This window comes from Mobula hypostoma, chromosome 13 (assembly GCF_963921235.1).
Source record: "Mobula hypostoma chromosome 13, sMobHyp1.1, whole genome shotgun sequence".
NCBI classification, from domain to species: Eukaryota; Metazoa; Chordata; class Chondrichthyes; order Myliobatiformes; family Myliobatidae; genus Mobula; species Mobula hypostoma.
In genome coordinates, this window is record NC_086109.1 from 3,931,815 (window position 1) to 3,950,252 (window position 18,438).

The 18,438-nt window shown below is 45.1% G+C and overlaps 1 protein-coding gene across 2 annotated transcripts in view; it reads left to right on the plus strand.

Moving 5' to 3' along the window:
- LOC134355368 (plexin-A2-like) overlaps positions 1-18,438 on the plus strand; it is a 560,952-nt gene that overhangs the window by 527,197 nt on the left and 15,317 nt on the right. For both annotated transcript variants that reach the window (XM_063065148.1, XM_063065149.1), the window contains exons 27-29: positions 11,450-11,549; positions 13,147-13,337; positions 15,186-15,355. In XM_063065148.1, the coding sequence (XP_062921218.1) occupies positions 11,450-11,549; positions 13,147-13,337; positions 15,186-15,355 (461 nt within the window). The remainder of the gene's footprint in view (positions 1-11,449; positions 11,550-13,146; positions 13,338-15,185; positions 15,356-18,438) is intronic.

Below are 18,438 nucleotides of genomic sequence, written 5' to 3' on the forward strand. Positions count from 1 at the left end.
TTGCAAAATTTCAGCGTGACATCTGAAACTTTGACAAACTTCCATAGATGTTTAGTGGACTGGTTGCATCACAGCCTGGTATGGAAACACCAATACCCTTGAACAGAAAAACCTACAAAGAGTAGTAAATACAATCCAGTCCATCACAGGTAAAGCCTTCCCCAATATTTTGGAGAAGATGGCAGAGGGACACAGCTCGCAGCGACCACTCCGGTGGTGATGTCTGTTATTTGTCAAGTAGGGTGCCGTGCACAATCCTGATTTGATGGAGATGGACGTGAGGGCACGGAGGAACATCTGGAGAAACTTCTGAAATGCCTGCTTCGCTGCTGCTGCTACTGTGTGATCCAGAATCTCCGGAGGGGAAGGCCCCGAGTCCTCGGCTTTGCTTGTTGCTCGGTGGCCGGGGCGGGGTCGAAGCGCTCGGCAGAGGATGGTGCTCGGAGAGGCTGTATCAGAGGGGCTGATCGGAGGCTCGAAGTTTTCAGACGGACTCAGAGTCCGCTGCGGTCGGGTGCTTCCAATGCATCGGCAAGTTTGCGGCGCTTGGAGGTTCATGGCAGGGAGAGTTTCTCCCTTCTACCATCTGCGTGACATGATGATGCTATCGGGACTTTTTTTACCATGCCCACGGTCTGCTGTTTATCAAATTATAGTATTTCTTTGCACTATTGTAACTATATGTTATAATTTTGTGGTTTTGTAAGTTTTAGTAACACACATCAAAGTTGCTGGTGAACGCAGCAGGCCAGGCAGCATCTCTAGGAAGAAGTACAGTCGAGGCCCTTCGTCCCTAGTCCTGACGAAGGGTCTCGGCCTGAAACGTCGACTGTACCTCTTCCTATAGATGCTGCCTGGCCTCCTGCATTCACCAGCAACTTTGATGTGTGTTGCTTGAATTTCCAGCATCTGCAGAATTCCTGTTGTTTGCGTTGTAAGTTTTAGTCTTGGTTTGTCCTGTGTTTTTCTTGTGATATCATTTTGGAGGAACGTTGTATCATTTTTTAATGCATGCATTTCTAAATGACAATAAACGAGGACTGAGTGTCCTCATAATCTAATCTAACATCTACCCGGCCACTGTCGCAGGAAAGTAGCATCCATCATCAAGGACCCCAACCACCCAGGGCATTTCTTTCCTTCATTCTTTTTGTATTTGTGCAGTTGTTGTCTTTTGCCCGTTGGCTGGTCGTCCATGCTGTTGGCTGCAATCTTTCATTCATTTTATTGTGTTTCTTGTATTTACCATGAATGCCTGCAAGTAAATGAATGTCAGGATTGCATATGGGTGACATATATGTAAGTTGATAATAAAGTTACTTTGAACTTTGAACCTGCTAATGCAAGACTGCACTGTTATCTAAAGCACAGCTAAATCCTACCCATCATCAGCTCCACCCCTTTACTAGGCAGTGAGATCCCTCAGCCGGGTGCACGGACCTCACATCCATCCCCAGCCCGCAGTCCTCTTCCCTACCAACCCATGATCAAAGATCCAGGATCCACTTTATTTTTCCATTTACATTCACAAGTATTAGGGAGTTTGCTGGGGTGTGTTGGTCAGGGTGAGACATGCGGCAAAAAACAACATTCACCATTCCTAAAGCAAAAAGAATTGTATAATAAAATAAAAACTATATATAAATAAAAAAGCTGATAAAGTTAGAGGTTAATGTATGGATATAGAATAAAATGTGCATAAATGCCTAAATACCAATGTGATAACAATGTAAGCAGCATTATAATTAGTAGTTTAAAGTGCAGTGATGGGGTAATAAATAGAGGGGGCGAGGGGCACTAACTATAACGGTTGATCAGATTAACTTCCTGGAGGTAGAAGATGGCATGAAGTTCTTGTTTAATAGCCCTACAGCACTTCCTAGAAGGGAGTTGCGGAAAAGGCAGTTTGCAGGGTGGGTAGTGTCCGTAATGATTTTCTTCTTGCGCACGTCTTTACCCTGGACACACACAAGGCCTGCAGTGATGGTAGGCCTTTGTGATAATGGTAATGTTCTTTGTTTTCAGGGCAGTATTTTAACAAGTCATTAAATATGTTCAGCTTCGTCTCTCCGGAGTTTTTGATCTTTCACAAAGGAATCTCATGTCAATCTCATGCCTTTGACAATTGCCAGGTAACGAACTACATGCAGTTTGTAAAAATATTTAACACAATCAACACAGCTCTGTCACATTCACTGCCCTCCCCACTATTAAGTCTACAAGGAATACTGCCACGAGAAAGTAATGTCCATCAACAAGGCCGCTCACCCATCCAGGCCATGTTCTATTTTCACTTCCACCATCAGGGAGGAGGTAGAGGACCCTCAGGTGCCACACGACCAGGTTCAGGAACAGTTATTACCCTCAACCACCAGGCACCTGAACCAGTGAGGATAACCTCACTCCCCTCAACTCTGAACTGCTGCCATCAGAAAGGAAGTACAGGAGCCTCAGGACTCGGTGGTGAAGAAGGCGAATGCAATGTTGCATTCATTTCTAGAGGAATAGAGTATAGGAGCAGGGATGTGATGTTGAGGCTCTATAAGGCACTGGTGAGACCTCACTTGGAGTACTGTGGGCAGTTTTGGTCTCCTTATTTAAGAAACGACGTGCTGACATTGGAGAGGGTACTGAGAAGATTCACTAGAATGATTCCGGGAATGAGAGGGTTAACATATGAGGAACGTTTGTCCGCTCTTGGACTGTATTCCTTGGAGTTTAGAAGAATGAGGGGAGACCTCATAGAAACATTTCAAATGTTGAAAGGCATGGACAGGGTGGATGTGGCAAAGTTGTTTCCCATGATGGGGGAGTCTAGTACGAGTGGGCATGACTTAAGGATTGAAGGGCGGCCATTCAGAACAGAAATGCGAAGAAATTTTTTTTAGTCAGAGGGTGGTGAATCTATGGAATTTGTTGCTACAGGCAGCAGTGGAGACCAAGTCATTGGGTGTATTTAAAGCAGAGATTGATAGGTATCTGAGTAGCCAGGGCATCAAAGGTTATGGTGAGAAGGCAGGGGAGTGGGACTAAATGTGAGAATGGATCAGCTCATGATAAAATGGCGGAGCAGACTCGATGGGCCAAATGGCCGACTTCTGCTCCTTTGTCTTATGGTCTTATGGACTCACACCACCAGGTTCAGGAACAGTTATTACCCCTCAACCACCAGGCACCCGAATCTTCACTCATCTCAGCTCGAAACTGATTCCACAACCTACAGGATCACTCTCAAGTACTCTTTACAATTCATATTCTCAATATAATTTATTTTGTTTTTCTTTGCATAATGTGTCTTATTTTGCACACTGATTGTTTGTCAGTCTTTGTTTATGTGTATTTTCTTAAATTGTATTGTATTTCTTTATCTTCCTGTAAATGCCTGCAAGAAAACGAATCTCAAGGCAAATATGCTGACATATATGCATTTTGATACTAAACTCACTTTGTCACACACACAATGTTTCTGTGAAGACTGTTCCAGCCGTGCTCTGTCCCTGTGACCGCTGATGAAGCAGGCTCTTGTCCATCTGTACTAAGGGGAGGAGCACAGTTGGCACTGAAACAGTTAATGTCAAACAAGGAGCTGATGAGTTGTCAGTCAGTCATTATCTGTCACTATTCAATGCACATAATGAAGAGCAGATTCGAAGCAAATTCAAATTAGCAAAGTGCTGACAGGGTCTGACAGAAAATTAAAGCCTTTGCCTTTGACAGCAACAGCCCCCAATCATGACAGTGAATAGGTTGGGATTAGCATTTTCTATTTCCTCCGAGGACAGCATTAATAAAGAAATAATAGATGGCACTAGGTGCTTTGTATACAATCTTCATTAGAATAGTCAATCAGAATATCTCACACAGAACCTTGTACATTTATTATGTCAGAACTAATAGTTAATTCCACTAAAATAAAATTGGTGAAGAAAATATTTTTTCAATCAGGTGACAGATGTATATATAAAATTAAAAGGCTGTGTGACAGAAAAACATGGATTTAACATGTGACTGTAATGATGTTTCCAAGTCACTGAGGGGCTGAGTCTTGTTTGAGATGCCTTTAGCTGAAGGTTTAGTTATTTGCCGAGATAAAGATTGCCTTTTTTTCGAATGTGCCTCAGGAATTAAATGTGCAAGGAAGTTCCTTTGTGCTTCATTTTCTAAAATCCAGTTTGAGTTTCTCACTTCTTTGAAGACTGGGCAAATTTTACTTTCTGAAGTAGTAAGAAGTCTGTCGTCAGCCTTATCTGGGAGGCTGGAGATGAAAACATATCAAACGCAGGGTTTCTATCTCTGGGCTCCGTTCACTCATGGTGAAGGCACACACTCTGGGGAAGTACACCCAGTGGCCACTTCATTAGGTACAGGAGTGGAGCCCGGTGTGAGCCTCTGCTGCTATTGCCCATTAAAACTTCAAGGCTTGATGTGTTGCATGTTCAGAGATGCTCTTCCGCACACCAGTATTGTAATGTGTGGCTGCTGTCGCCTTCCTGTCAGGTTGAACCAGTCTGGCCATTCTCATCTTACCTCTCTCATTAACAGGGCATCTTCGTCCACAGAAAAGTTGCTCACTGGATATTTTTTTTTGATTATCGCACTTTTCTCTGTTGTGCGTGAAAATCTTAGGAGATCAGCAGTTTCTGACATATTCAAATCTCCCTGTGTGGCACTAAAAATCATTTTGTGGTCAAAGTCACTGAGATCACACTTCTTCCCTGTTCTGATGTTTGATCTGAATGACAGCTGAACCCCCTGACCTATCTGTATGCTTTTATGTATTGAGTTGTTGCTACATGATTGGTGAACAAGCAGGTGTATGTAATAAAGTGGCCACTAAGTGTATTTCAAACGTAAATGCCTGTTTCTCAAATACTTTCCTTCCCTCACCTGCAGCTGGTAACACTGTAGCGTAGTGGGTAGGGTACAGCTATTACTGCAGCAGCGACCCAGGTTCAATTCCCGCCGCTGTCTGTAAGGCGTTTGTTTGTGTGAGTTCCCTGTGACCACGTGGGCTTGCTCCAGTTTCCTCCCACATTCCAAAGCTGTACAGGTTAGGGTTAGTGAGCTGTGGGCACGACACACTGGCGCTGGAAGCGGGCTGCCCAGCACGATCCTCACTGATCTGATTTAATGCAAACCGCACCGTTCACTGTATGTTTAAGGATCAAAATCAGAACCAGGTTTAATTTCACGGGTATATGTCGTGCAATTTGTTAACTTTGCAGCAGCAATACTTGATAAATAAACAAAAAAACTGAATTACAGTCAGCATAAATATGTATATTAAATAGTTAAATTAAGATAAGTAGTGAAAAAAACAGATATTAAAAAATAAGAAGTGAGGTAGTGCTCGTGGGTTCAGTGTCCGTTTAGAAATCAGATGGCAGAGGGGGAGAAGCTGTTCCCGAATCACTGATTACATGCCTTCAGGCTTCTGTACCTCCATCTTGATGGTCACAATGAGAAGATGTATGTCCTGGGTAGTCGGGCTCCTTGATGACGGAAGCCGCTTTTCTGAGGCTCAGCCCCTTGGATACAGCGGAGTCTAGTAGCCATGATGGAGCGGACTGAGCTTACAGCTCTCCACAGCTTGCTACGATTCTGTGCAGTAGCTGCACCCCCCCACCTCCATCCCCATGCCAGATGGTGATGCAGCCAGTCAGAATGCTCTCCATGGCCCACCTGTAGAAGTTTTCCACATGCTTGTGACAAAGAAAGTTAATCTTTATCTTGGGCCTTATTCAGCAACCTAGCAGGCGATTCTCTCTCTCTCACTGAGGAACTGACTGGGTTCTCCACAGGAACAGGCAGAGACCATTCACTCTCTCTAGTCTATTCTGCCTTTCCTTACAAGTACTTTGGCTGATGAGGTCTGTCAACGAGAGACCCAATATCAACCACAGCTCTATGTTTCCGTCTGCATATCTCAGTCAAGCCTTGCTTTTGGTTTATCCTGCCCCTCCTGCTTTGTGCAGGATGAGAACATCAGTAAATATAGACACGTGTATGTGACAAAATCTTAATGAATGAACTTTTCACTGCAATAACCTAAATGTGTATTTTTGACATTTCTGAAATTGGCTCATTTTAATTTATTGAACATTATCAGGTGTTATTTGCTTTCCTGTGACTTAAACAGCAGGAAGGACAGTTCCTTTAATGAAGTGACAGCTATTTCAATCAGCTTTGCTTGGATTTCCGCAGTTTCCTGTCACCCTTTTGACACTGTCCTCTCTCTACTGACTCATTGTGATGCTCAGTAAATGTAAAATTATATTGGTTTTTTAAAGGGAAATTATTATTGCTTTGAAAATCTGTTTTTAAAATCTTTGTTCCTTTACTAGACAAGATGGGCAATGGGAAACAGATTACAGTGTAGCGTTTGGATGAAATTGATGTTGATGCAGACCACACTCACCAAATAAAAGAAATTGTCTAAAGTAATTTTGATGAAAGCTTTACCTTACATACTTGTCTGGAGATCATAGATCATTGCACATGTCCCTGTAATATTATAGATCATAGATAATATCATAGGTCATTGTAATGATAAATTGTAGTATCATCGATCATTGTATACGTCTCTGTAATATTCACCAGCAGCCTGCCAGCTTCCTGACGCTAACTCTTTGATTTAGCTCAGAATTCCCAGTTATGGTTTACATTGGCATTCCGAGATTGGACAAACAAGGAACCAGAGCATTGGAGAGCAGGGAAACGGTTTCTTCAGCCGTTGGGCCAAATCCTATTTTATTTTAGAGCAGCATGGTAGCATAGCAACTCAAAGTTCAAAGTAAATTTGTTATCAAGGTACATATGTGTCACCATGTACAACCCTGAGATTCATTTTCTTGTGGGCATTCACAGCGTATACAGGGAACACAAAAGGAGCAATGAGAAACCACACCCAGCAGGATGGACAAACAGCCGATGTGGAAAAGACAATTCCCTGTGCAAATACAAAAATTTGAAAGGAAATACCCGTAATAGTTACAGTAGTAGTAGTAGGCAGCTGTCAATCCCAGGGGATTATGGGTTTGTGTCTCTGGTGGACTGTGTCCTCTCCAGGGCACAAGCCTGGGCAGGAAGGTTGTTGCCCATACAGCGGGTTCCCCCTCTTCACGTCACTGATGTAGTCCAAGGGAAGGGCAAGCACCAATACAGCTTGGCACCAGTGTTGTCACAGAGGGCGCCAGAATGAAGTCGTAAACAACATCAAACTGCCTTTGGGACCCCGGCTCCGGATTTCTTCCTCGGCATTTACTCCAGAAGCTTTTCCCGTGGGTGGGTATAGCCACAAGGCAGCGGAGGTTTAAAATCAGAGTTTTCCTTCTCCTAGGTGGGCTGCCATCCGAGGTTGATGAGCCCCACGGGTCCAAAGCAACTGGTTTTGAGGCACCAGATCTGCCTTTGCCCCTTCTCTTGTCAGTAGAAACAGTTCCACCAGGCCTAGTAGCTAAGCAACACGTGAAAGCCAAGAGCTGGACTTGGTTGTCAAAGGCTGTTGAAGATGCACGCCATTTGGAACACTTCATAGGTAGTGCGAGCTTATCCCTACTACCACCCGTGGCTGTGACAACGTTAGGAACCTGTAATGGTAATAGTAATAAAAATATAATAATAAAATACAAACTCATTAAAGACACCATACTTGCCTGATCCAGTTTTAGAGTTAGAGTCCTACAAATGATATTATGACAGATCTGTTATTACAGATACGACAATCCATAATAACTCTGGATATAATATTACAGGATTAGCAAGCAATATAGCCAGTCCAAACACACAATATACAGAAATCAATAAGTGAAATGTGCTGAATTAAAAGAGGAAATTGAAAGACTATGGAACATGATCAGGGTATACATTGTCCCAATAGTAATATCTACAACTGGTGTCATCCCAAAGGCACTACACAATAACATTGAACAACTAGACCTACACAGTAATATTTATAAAAATCTCCAGAAAGCCACAATACTAAACACCACTAGAATAGTCTGAAAGTTCCTAGCAATTGAGAAATGAGTGTGCTTGGCTCTACCTGCAGCTCAGGTTTTACCAGCTTCAGTAATTAATAAGCAATAAATATCAAGAATATGAGGTGAGCACACGGTTAGCTTAACGCCTTACAGCACCAGCCGTAAGATTGGGGTTCGATTCCCACCGTTGTCTGTAAAGAATTTGTATGTTCTCCCTGTGACTGTCTGGGTGCTCTGGGTTCCTCCCACATTCCAAAGGTGCACGGGTTAGGGTTACTGAGCTGTGGGCATACTATGCTTTCACTGGAATTATGGTGAAGAGACCCCAGTCAAGATGGCACCAGCGTACAACACTCCCTCAGTCGACATCTTCCAGATAGTTCATGAAAATATTCTTTTTACTTCTTTTACCTCTGTTTTTCATATGAATGACTTTCATATTTTTTTTTTGTGGCTGTCTGGAAAATACAAATTTCAAGTTGTGTATAGACCTTTGATAAGCTTGGCCCCCAGCATAATCCTCACTGATTTAATTTGATGTAAACTGCATATTTCACTGTATATTTTGATGTCCATGTGACAAATAAAGCCAATCTTCTTCATCTTCTAATCTTCTTCCCACTGACAGCGCCAGAGGTCAGGATTGAATCTGGGTCATAGAAACCAGGAGACAGTAACTTACTAGCTACATCACCGTGTCTCCTGGCTTCAACACATTTGCAGCTCATAAACCTTTGGTTGGACCACACTCAGACTATTGTGCTCAGTTCTGGTTGCCTCATCGTAGGAAGGATGTGGAAGCTTTAGAGAGGGTGCAGAGGAAATTTGCCAGAATTAGAGAGCATGTCTTGTGAGGATGGTTGAACAAGCTAAGGCTTGTTTCTTTGGAACAATAGAGGATGAGGGGTGACTTGATAGAGGTGTGAAGATGTATACCCATGTGGACAGCCAGAGATTGCTTCCCAGGGTGGAGATAGCTAATATGGGAGGACATCTGTTTAGAGTGAGTTGAAGACAGTTTAGGGGAGATGTCAGAGGTAGGTATTTTACTGAAGGAGTGCTAAATAGCTGGAATGTATTGCTGGGCGTGGTTGTGGAGATTCATACATTAGGGACATTAAGAGACTCTTAGATCGTACATGGATGCAAGGACAATGGAGGGTTATGGTCTATGTGGGAGGGAAGAGTTAGACTGTTTGTAGAGTAGGTTCGAAGGTCAGCACAACATCGTGGGCTGAAGGGCCTGTACTGTGCTGTACTGTTCTATGTTCTATAACACCTTCAATCACTCCCCAGACACCTTCCTGGACCATGACCAGGGGTGCCCCATGCTCTGCAACTGCCAGGGTTGTAAAGACCTGGATCATCCTTTGTAGAATCAAAGTTTGAGCTTTGAACAGACTGTAGATTTGTTCCCTCACTTTAACACTTCACACACTAAATCACAGAACTGAAAGGATACCATTGCAACATACTTTCCCAGCTGACCAGGGCTTGGGAGAGTTGCACCCATCTTCTCCAGTGCATAAATGCATGAGCATGGTATTTATCAAAAGCTGTTGTTGCTGTTTTAGTGGATGTGTGTGTCAGAGGATTCTGAGTGTCAGTTGCACCCTCGGGCAGCTTCACACGGGCTGAAGGATGCACAGTACCTGACGTGGAAACTCCAGGAAAGATGTGAGACAAAAGGTTACTTGCCTCCCAACCATCGAGAGACTATACAACCTGAAGTGCTTAAGGAGAGCTGATCTGCCTGAAGAATTGCCGGCCATCTTTTATCAGTGTGTAATGGAGAGCATACTGACATACAGAATGACAGTGTGGTACTCTCGCTGCAGCAAGGCAGATCACAAAGCACAGGTGATTGGGAACGCTCAGCACATCATTGCGACTCAACTACCAGACCTGGAGACAACCTACAACACTCAACATCTACAGCGCATTTGTAAAGACCCGTCCCATCCTGGACACTGTCTGTTCAATCTCTGGTCATCTGGTAGGAAGTACAGAAACATTTTGCCAAGACAGTAAGAGTGAAAAACAGCTTCTTCCCGAGGTCTGTCATGCAGCTGAATAATACTACGCCCCTGCTTGCCAATGGCCTTTGAGTGTTATGGACTATCAAAGTCACTTGTTGCATGTAAAGGTGGGAATCTGTTTTTAATTAAGCCGTACCGCGTGCATTGTAAGTATCTGTTTTGCACAGACTGGAGCAGCACCGCAGTCTCGTTGTCCAGGGCAACAACAATAAAGTTCTGTTCTATTCTATTCTATCGAGGACATGTACAAAGGGTGGTGCCTCAGGAAGGCAGCATCCATCATTAAGGACCCTCACCGTCCAGCACATGCCCTCTCTTATTCCTTACATCAGAGAGGAAGTACAGGAGACTGAAAACACACAGTCAATGTTTTAGGAACAGCTTCTTCCCCACTCCCATCAACACTCTGAATAGTCCATGAATGCTACCTCGCTATTTGCTCGCTTTGTATGCTGTTTATTTATTTTCTGTATATGTCTTATTGTAACTTGCTGTAATGTTTTTATGTCTTACACTGTACTGCTGCTGCAAAACAACAAATTTAATGACATCAGTGATAATAAACCTGATTCTGATTCTGATCTACAACAAGATCTGGTTACAATGCAAAAAGCCAGTTGCCAAACACGTTTCAGCAGAGAAGTGTGCCGTGCAGCCACAGAGTGGTACAGCACAGGAACTGGCCCTTCGGCCCCTCATCCCTGCTGTCTATTCTGTGCCTTTACACTAATCCCATTTACCTACATTAGGAGCATATGCCTTGCCTATTTGTGTCTGTCTAAATGCCTGTCTGAAAAAAGTTACACATAGTGATTGTAACTTATTCCATCATCTTCTCTGGCAGTGAGTCTTAGATATCAATTCCTCTCTGTGAAAAATAAAAATGTTCCCCTCTACTGCTTCCCTGGAAAACAAATTCCATGGATTCACTGCAGTCAGGAAAAAACAATTCCTCTTCATCTACGATCTACTTTAAAGTTCATTCCTTTCAGCTTAATCTTTTGCCCTCTTGTTTTCAATGCCTCTACCATGGGAGGAAGTTTTGGCCTACCTGGCCCATCAACGACTCTCAATTGTACACCTCTTTCAAGCTATCTCTCAACATCCTCGCTCCAGGGACAACACGCTAATTTCTCTCCAAAGTTCTTGAATCCAGGCAACCTCCTCAGAACCCTGGTGAGGATCCACTCCACCTACATCCCGTCTGTAGTGTGCTGTCTCGAACAGCACAAGTGTGGTTTAACCAGTGTGTTGTATGGTTGCAGAGTGACTTGGCAGAGTTGCCTAGAGGCTGAGCATCTGCCAACATCCAAGATCTACACAGACGGGGTTGGGGGAGGGGATACGTTTGATTGAAGTGATTGTTTTTGTTGTGTTATGGAGGCTTCAGTCTAGACTCTATGAATCAACCTTTCAATCACTTTACAGGTATCTGATCGATCAGTTGTTGCGTTGGTTCCCAAACAGACCTCTTCTTACAACGTTCCAACCACAACCACCATGTGCCGGACATCCATTAGTCGCTACGGTAAGTTCAGATACCCTTCCCCCTCCCCCTCCCCTCCCTCTCCCCCTCCCTCTCTCTCTCCTTCTCCCCTCCCCCTGCCCCCCATGGTTACAGTGTTTTGTTGAATTCTCTTGCCATTCTTTCTCAGTAGGGTGCCCAGGAACCCTTCTGTTCAATCACTGTGGACATTGTCCTGAGCAGGACCGTGATGTTGCAGAGTTATCTGAACAAGTTATAGAGAAAGCAACACGCACAAAATGCTGGAGGAACTCAGCAGGTCAGGCAGCATCTGTGGAAAAGAGATGCTTCGGGCCGAGACCCTTCCTCAGGTCTGGGAAGGAAGGGGTTTGTCTCCCCTGAAGAAGTTTAAATCTTCCCTTCGAGAGTCCTCTTCCTTTCCAGTTCTGAAGAAGGGTTTTGGCCCAAAATGTCAACTGTTTACTCATTTCCGTAGATGCTGCCTGGCCTGTTGAGTTCCTCCAGCATTATGTGGGTGTTGCACCATTGGCAGATTTTCTCAAGTTACAGAGAGGCTGGTCAGCCTGGAGTAGGGTTTTACAGCCCAATGCAAACCTCAGCGAGGGAGGTCTTCAACCATCCAGAGGCTCTCCGTTTTCCACGACTGCCTCAACGTGTGTACTGGGCTTGTGAGTCAGGAGGACCTTTCCTCGTCTATCTAAGAGCAGGGAGGTTATGCTGCAACGATACTAGATACTGGTGAGGCCCCACCATTACCTGGGAAAAGATATACTGGCTTTGGAGGTGTTGAAGGGGATGTTCACTAGGTTGATTCCAGAGATGGTGGGGGGTGGGGGGGTGGTGTTGTCGGTAGCCTACGACAAGAGATTGAATTACCTGGGACTATACTCACCAAAATTCAGAGCAAGCCAGGATCTTATACAAATATATGAAAGGGATAGATCAGATGGAGACGGGAAAGTTGTTCCCACTGGTAAGTGAGATTAGAACTAAGGGACATAGTCTGGAAATTTGGGGGAATAAATGTAGGACAGAGATGAGGAGAAATGTTTTTTCCCAGAGAGTAGTGAATCTGTGGAACTCTCTGCCTAGGGACACAGCACAATAGAAGCCACCTCATTAAACATAATTAACACAAGGTCCGATAGATATTTGCACGTTATGGGAATTGAGGGTTTTTGAGGAAATGGTAGGGAGGTGGAACTGAGTCCACAGCCAGTTGATGCAGGTACAGACACACCCAGCAAGACACCAGGCAAGGTCATTAGATTCCAAACAATTGGTTTATTGGTCATTACAGAATATCTCTCTGGTGCTTCCTATTCCCTCCCTTCTCCCTTTGCCTTTCCCAACCATGATTCCCCTCTCCCTGCCCCTATCCACTCTCAGTCCACAATAGAGACCCATATCAGAATCAGATTTATCATCACCCACATAGGTCATGAAATTTGTTTTTTTTTGTGGCAGCAGTAGAGTGCAATACATAAAATTACTACAGGACTGTGCAAAAGTCTTAGGCACCCGAGCTATAGATGTGTCTGACACTTTTGTGCTGTACTCTCAGGATTGATACAATGTGCTGTGAAACTGGACATGTTTATTGCTGGGTGACTGGTCTAACTGGAGGTGTGTCCCACAGACTCCACCTTACGGTACACGGGAAGCCCTGACAGCCTGCGTTCCCGGGCTCCGATGATCACCCCGGATCTGGAGAGTGGCGTCAAGGTCTGGCACCTGGTAAAGAACCACGATCATGGAGATCAGAAGGAGGGGGACCGAGGCAGCAAGATGGTCTCTGAAATCTACCTGACTAGGCTGCTGGCAACGAAGGTAAATTGATCCAGCGGGATGGTGAGCTTAGACTGCTGGGGACAGGCATGAAGCAGGGAGGGAGATGAGAGATGGAGGAATACTGTTGTTCCGAATCTGAATCACATCAGAATTCTGATGACTGGCCTGTCTGCTGTGGAGCTTACTTGCTCTTTAATCTGTGACAGCATCTACAGTTTTGACAGGCCACAGTAACTGTTCACATCTGCTGTGCGACCCGCAACACAGGGGAAGGCCCATGGAGGTTGGTGTCAGTTCCCAGTAATCTCTCCTTCCCTGTGGAGTAGGATCCTGTTAATGCCACGTCTTCAGGTACTGACACTGTGGGTGTGTCTTACCTCCAGGAAATTCCATCCCTAACATCCAACTCTCTGTCCCTCACTCACCCACTCCTCTATCCCTCCCCACCTCCCCTCCCACTCCACCCTCTCCCTCACTCTTGTCTCCTCAATCCCCCTTCCCCTCCACCCTCCATCCACCCCTCCTCTCCCCTCAACCCTCACCTTCCCCTACTCTCCCCTCCTTCTCTCCCTCACCCTTCTCTCCCTACCCACTCTCCTCCCCCTCTCCTCTCCCCTTACCCCTCACTCTTCTCTCCCCACTCCTCCTCCCTCTCCTCTCCAATGTTCCCTCTAATTTGTAAAGAGACCAGTGCGCGCAAAAATCTTGTGCTGTGCAATTTTTTTGCCCAGTGACAACAACATGTGCGCACTGAAAAATTTCTTCAATAGAAGTAGTATAAACAAACCAGTTCTAAAATCTGCAGACAAATTATCACAAACTCCATGTTGTCAACACTGTCCGCATCAGAAATCGGGAAAGGAAATGCGATTGTGTATGATCATGAAATATACTTAACATGCCAATGAATTAGAGGGTGACAACCTTTTGTGCCCAGTTTAAATTCTTTTGTGCAGGAGTAGCAAAAGGTATGCACGTGCACACACACACACACACACACACCTTAGAGGGAATATGCTTCTATCTCTTCCTCACTCTTCCAGGCCCTCCACCTCCCTCTCCTCTCCCCGCCCCCTCCCCATCTTCCCCTTCCCCTTCCCTCTATCACCACTCCCCTGTCTCCCTTACCATTCCCTCTCCCCATTTCCCCCTTCCCCTTTCCCTCACCCTCACTCCCCCTCTCCTCCTGGGCAGGAATCGAGGGGCTGCACTGAGCCAAGGGCTGGGGGGTAATTTATGGCTCCAGGTGGGGTGGGGGGTGATAGAAGCAGGTGGAAGATGGAGGGGTGAGGTGGGAGTTGGGTTCAGACAGATAACAAAGGGGCAGGTATTTCTCGGGGTGGGGGAGGCTGCAGACATGGTTTTGACAACAAAGTTGGATGAGTAACGTTTGTGATAAATGGAAGAGCAGGTTGACAGGCCGTGCTGCTGTTCTGATGTTTTAAAGATTAAAGATGTTAAGGAGGAGCTTTATTTGCCCACGTACGTTGAAACACGCACTGAAATGTTCTGTTTTACATCAACGACCACCACAGTCCGAGGATGTGCTGGGGGCAGCCTACAAGTGGCGCCATGTTTCTGGCACCAACATAGCACGCCCACAACTCACTAACCGTAACCTGTGGGTTTTTGGAATGTGGGAGGAACCCAGAGGAAACCCACGCTGTCACAGGGAGAAGATACCAAACTCCTTACCGACAGCAGCAACATTTGAACACCAGTTGCTTATCACTGGCACTGTAAAGTGTACACTAACTGCTATACCGCTATGCCACCACCCCCCCACCCTCTGTGCATTAGCTCTGTGGCTCACTGCGTTACCCATTGCACTATCCTGGAGGTGAAGTCCCCAAGGACTGACTGCCATCACCACTCTTTTCTCCACAGGGCACGCTGCAGAAGTTCGTGGATGATCTGTTCGAGACGCTCTTCAGCACTGTCCACCGAGGCAGTGCCTTGCCCCTCGCCATTAAATACATGTTTGACTTCCTGGACGAGCAGGCGGACCGGCACGTCATCCACGACACGGACGTTCGGCACACCTGGAAGAGTAACTGGTAGGTGAAATGTTTGGCCGAGGGGCACTCTGATAACGCGATGCTCCCACCATCCAAAACTCCTCACAATACTCCAAGTGCAGTCTAACCAATGGCTTAATAAAGCCTCAGCATTACATCCTTGCTTTTATAATCTAGTCCTCTCAAAATTCAGGATTCAAGATTCAAGATTGTTCAATGTCTTTTCCTGTACACAAGTATACAGGAGAATTGAAATAGCGGTTACTCCAGATCCAATGCAGCCCAAAAAAAAATGCTAACGTTGCATTTGCCTTCCTTACCACTGACTTAACCTGCAAGGGAATCTTGCATGAGGACTCCCATATCCCTTTGCGCCTCTGATTTTTGCAGGGTGAATTCTATCATTTGGGGATGGGGGTAGCAACCCCATTCTGTAAAAAGCCCAGAGCTACAGAAATCCCAACAGAAACTTCAAAGAACTCATCCCTGGGAGAGGATGCTCTTCGCCTCAATGGAGAATGAAGTCATGTGATGAAAACAGAAGCAACAGGGCTGATCAACGTGGCGGACTTGGGGAGCTGCTGTCAGTGGCCTATGCTCCAGTAGGGGTGAAGGGCTTAAGAAGAAAAAGAAGAGTTCTATCACTGGCTCCTAGGGGTTCCTTTACCTTAAGCTCTCTAATCAAATCTGGTTTATCATACAACCCCCGATCCAGGTGGCCTTTTCTCTAGTGGGCTCATATGCTCTAAAAAACCATCTCGTAGGCATTCCACAAATTCCTTCTTTTGGCATCTAGCACCAATTTAATTTTCCCAATCCACCTGCATATTGAAATTCCCCATAACAATCATAACATTTCCCTTTTTACAACCTCTTTCTGCCTCCTGTTATAATTTATATCCCACATCCTGGCTACTGTTTGAGGGCCTGTATATAATTCCCAGCATGGTCTTTTTATCCTTGCAATTTCTAAACTCCCTCCACAAGGATTCTACATCTTTCTATCCTATGTCACCTCTTTCTCAGAATTTGATTTCATTTTTTACCAACAGACCTATCCCACCCCCTCTGTTTATGTTCCTTTCTTTTTCATCCAACGTGCATCCTTGGATGTTAAGGTCCCAACTAGGATCTTCTTTCAGCCATGACTCAGTGATTGCTACAACATCATAGCTACTAATCTCTAACTGTGGTGCAGGGTCATCTACCTTATTCTGTACACTGCATGCATCCACCCTCTGGCTAAAGAAATTCCTTGTCTCTGTTCTAAAGGGACATCCTTTTATTCTAATATTGTGCCCTCTTTTCCTCACATCTCCTACTATTGAGAACCTCCTCTCCACGTCCACTCTATCCAGGCCTTTCAGTATTCAATAGGCTTCAATGACATTCCTCCTTACCGCCCCCCCAACATCCTTCAAAACACCAGCAAGTACAGGCTAGAGCCATCAAGTGTGCCTCATATGTTAACCCTTTCATTTCCAGAAACTCCTATAGACTCTCTCCAGGCAGCACATCCTTTCTTAAATATGAGGCCCAAGGCTTCTCACAATGCCTCAAAGTGGTCTGACCAACACCTCATAAAACTCAGCATTATATCTTTTATTTTTTATTCTTGCCTCCTCAAAATAAATGCTAGCGTTTAGTTTGCCTTCCTTACTAACAATTCAAACTGCAAGTCAACATAGTATTTTTATTCCTAATCACATTATGGAGAGACAGTTCAGAGAAGAGGGCCGAGTCAGGTAAGACAGTATCATACTCATTAGGTTGAGACCTCTGCCAAACTTGGATTCACCCAACACCTACCAGCTCTTGCATACCACTTCCCCTCACCTCTTCCATCTCGATTTAAAACGTCGACTGCCCACTTCCCTCCGTTGATGCTGCTTAACCCACTGAGTTCCTCCAGCGTGCAGAGTGGAAGTGGAGAGGTTGCTTCCTCTAATGGGGGAGTCTAGCATGAGAGGGAGCAGCCACAGTGTAGATGGGAGTTCCTTCAGAGCGGAAATGAGGAGGAATTTCTTTAGCCAGAGGGTGGAAATCTGTAGAATTCATTGCCACTTGGCTCTTGAGGCCAAATCATTGAGTATATTTAAAGCGGAACTTGATTGGTTTTTGATAAGAGCTTTAAAGTTTATGTGGAAAAGGCAGGAGAATGGGGTTGAGAGGGATAATAAATCAGCCACGATGGAATGGCGGTGCAGACTCGATGGATGAAATGGACTAATTCTGCTCCTATATTTTCGAATTCCCATTCCCGCTCTCACATGTTGGACCGTGGCCTCCTCGCATGCCAAGGTGAGGCCTCCCTCAGGGTGGAGGAGCAGCACCCTGCGATGACATGACTATCGATTTCTCCTTCCAGTTAAAAAAAAATTCCATCCCTCCCTCCCCTCTTCTCCCATTCCCCACTCTGACTTTTTACTTCTTCTCACCTATCACTTCCCCTTGGTTCCCACCCTTCTCTTTTTCCCCCGGTCCGCTCTCCTCTCCGAACAGATTCCTTCCTCTCCAGCCCTTTACCTTTCCCACCCACCTGGATTCACCTATCACCTTGAAGCTATCCTCCTCCCCCCCCCCACCCCACATCTTTATTCTGCCGTCTTCCCCACTTCCTTTTCAGTTCTGAAGAAGGGTCTCAGCCCAAGATATCGACTGTTTATTCATTTCCATGGATGCTGCCTGACCTGCTGAGTTCCTTCAGCATTTTGTGTGTGTTGCTTTGGATTTCCAGCATCTGCAGAATCTTTATAGTGTTAATCAATACAGGCGCTGGAGGTACTGCCATCAAAACCATAAAAACATAGGCACAAGAATTCTGCAGATACTGGAAATCCAAAGCAACACGCACAAAACGCTGAGGGAACTCAGCAGGTCAGACAACATCTGTGGAAATGAATTAACAGTCGAGATTTTGGAGTGAGACCCTTCTTCAGTACTGAAAAGGAAGGTGGATGCTGGCAGAGTAAAAACATGCCCTGTAGGTTTTGCGGAATGTTGAGGACAGAAGTATTGTGGACAGCAGCTGTAGAAAATCTATTAAGTGAAGAATAAAGTACGAGCCTGAGTGCCTGCTTTATTTCTGAGAGTTGATCTTTGCTGTTGTACGGCAGAGATAA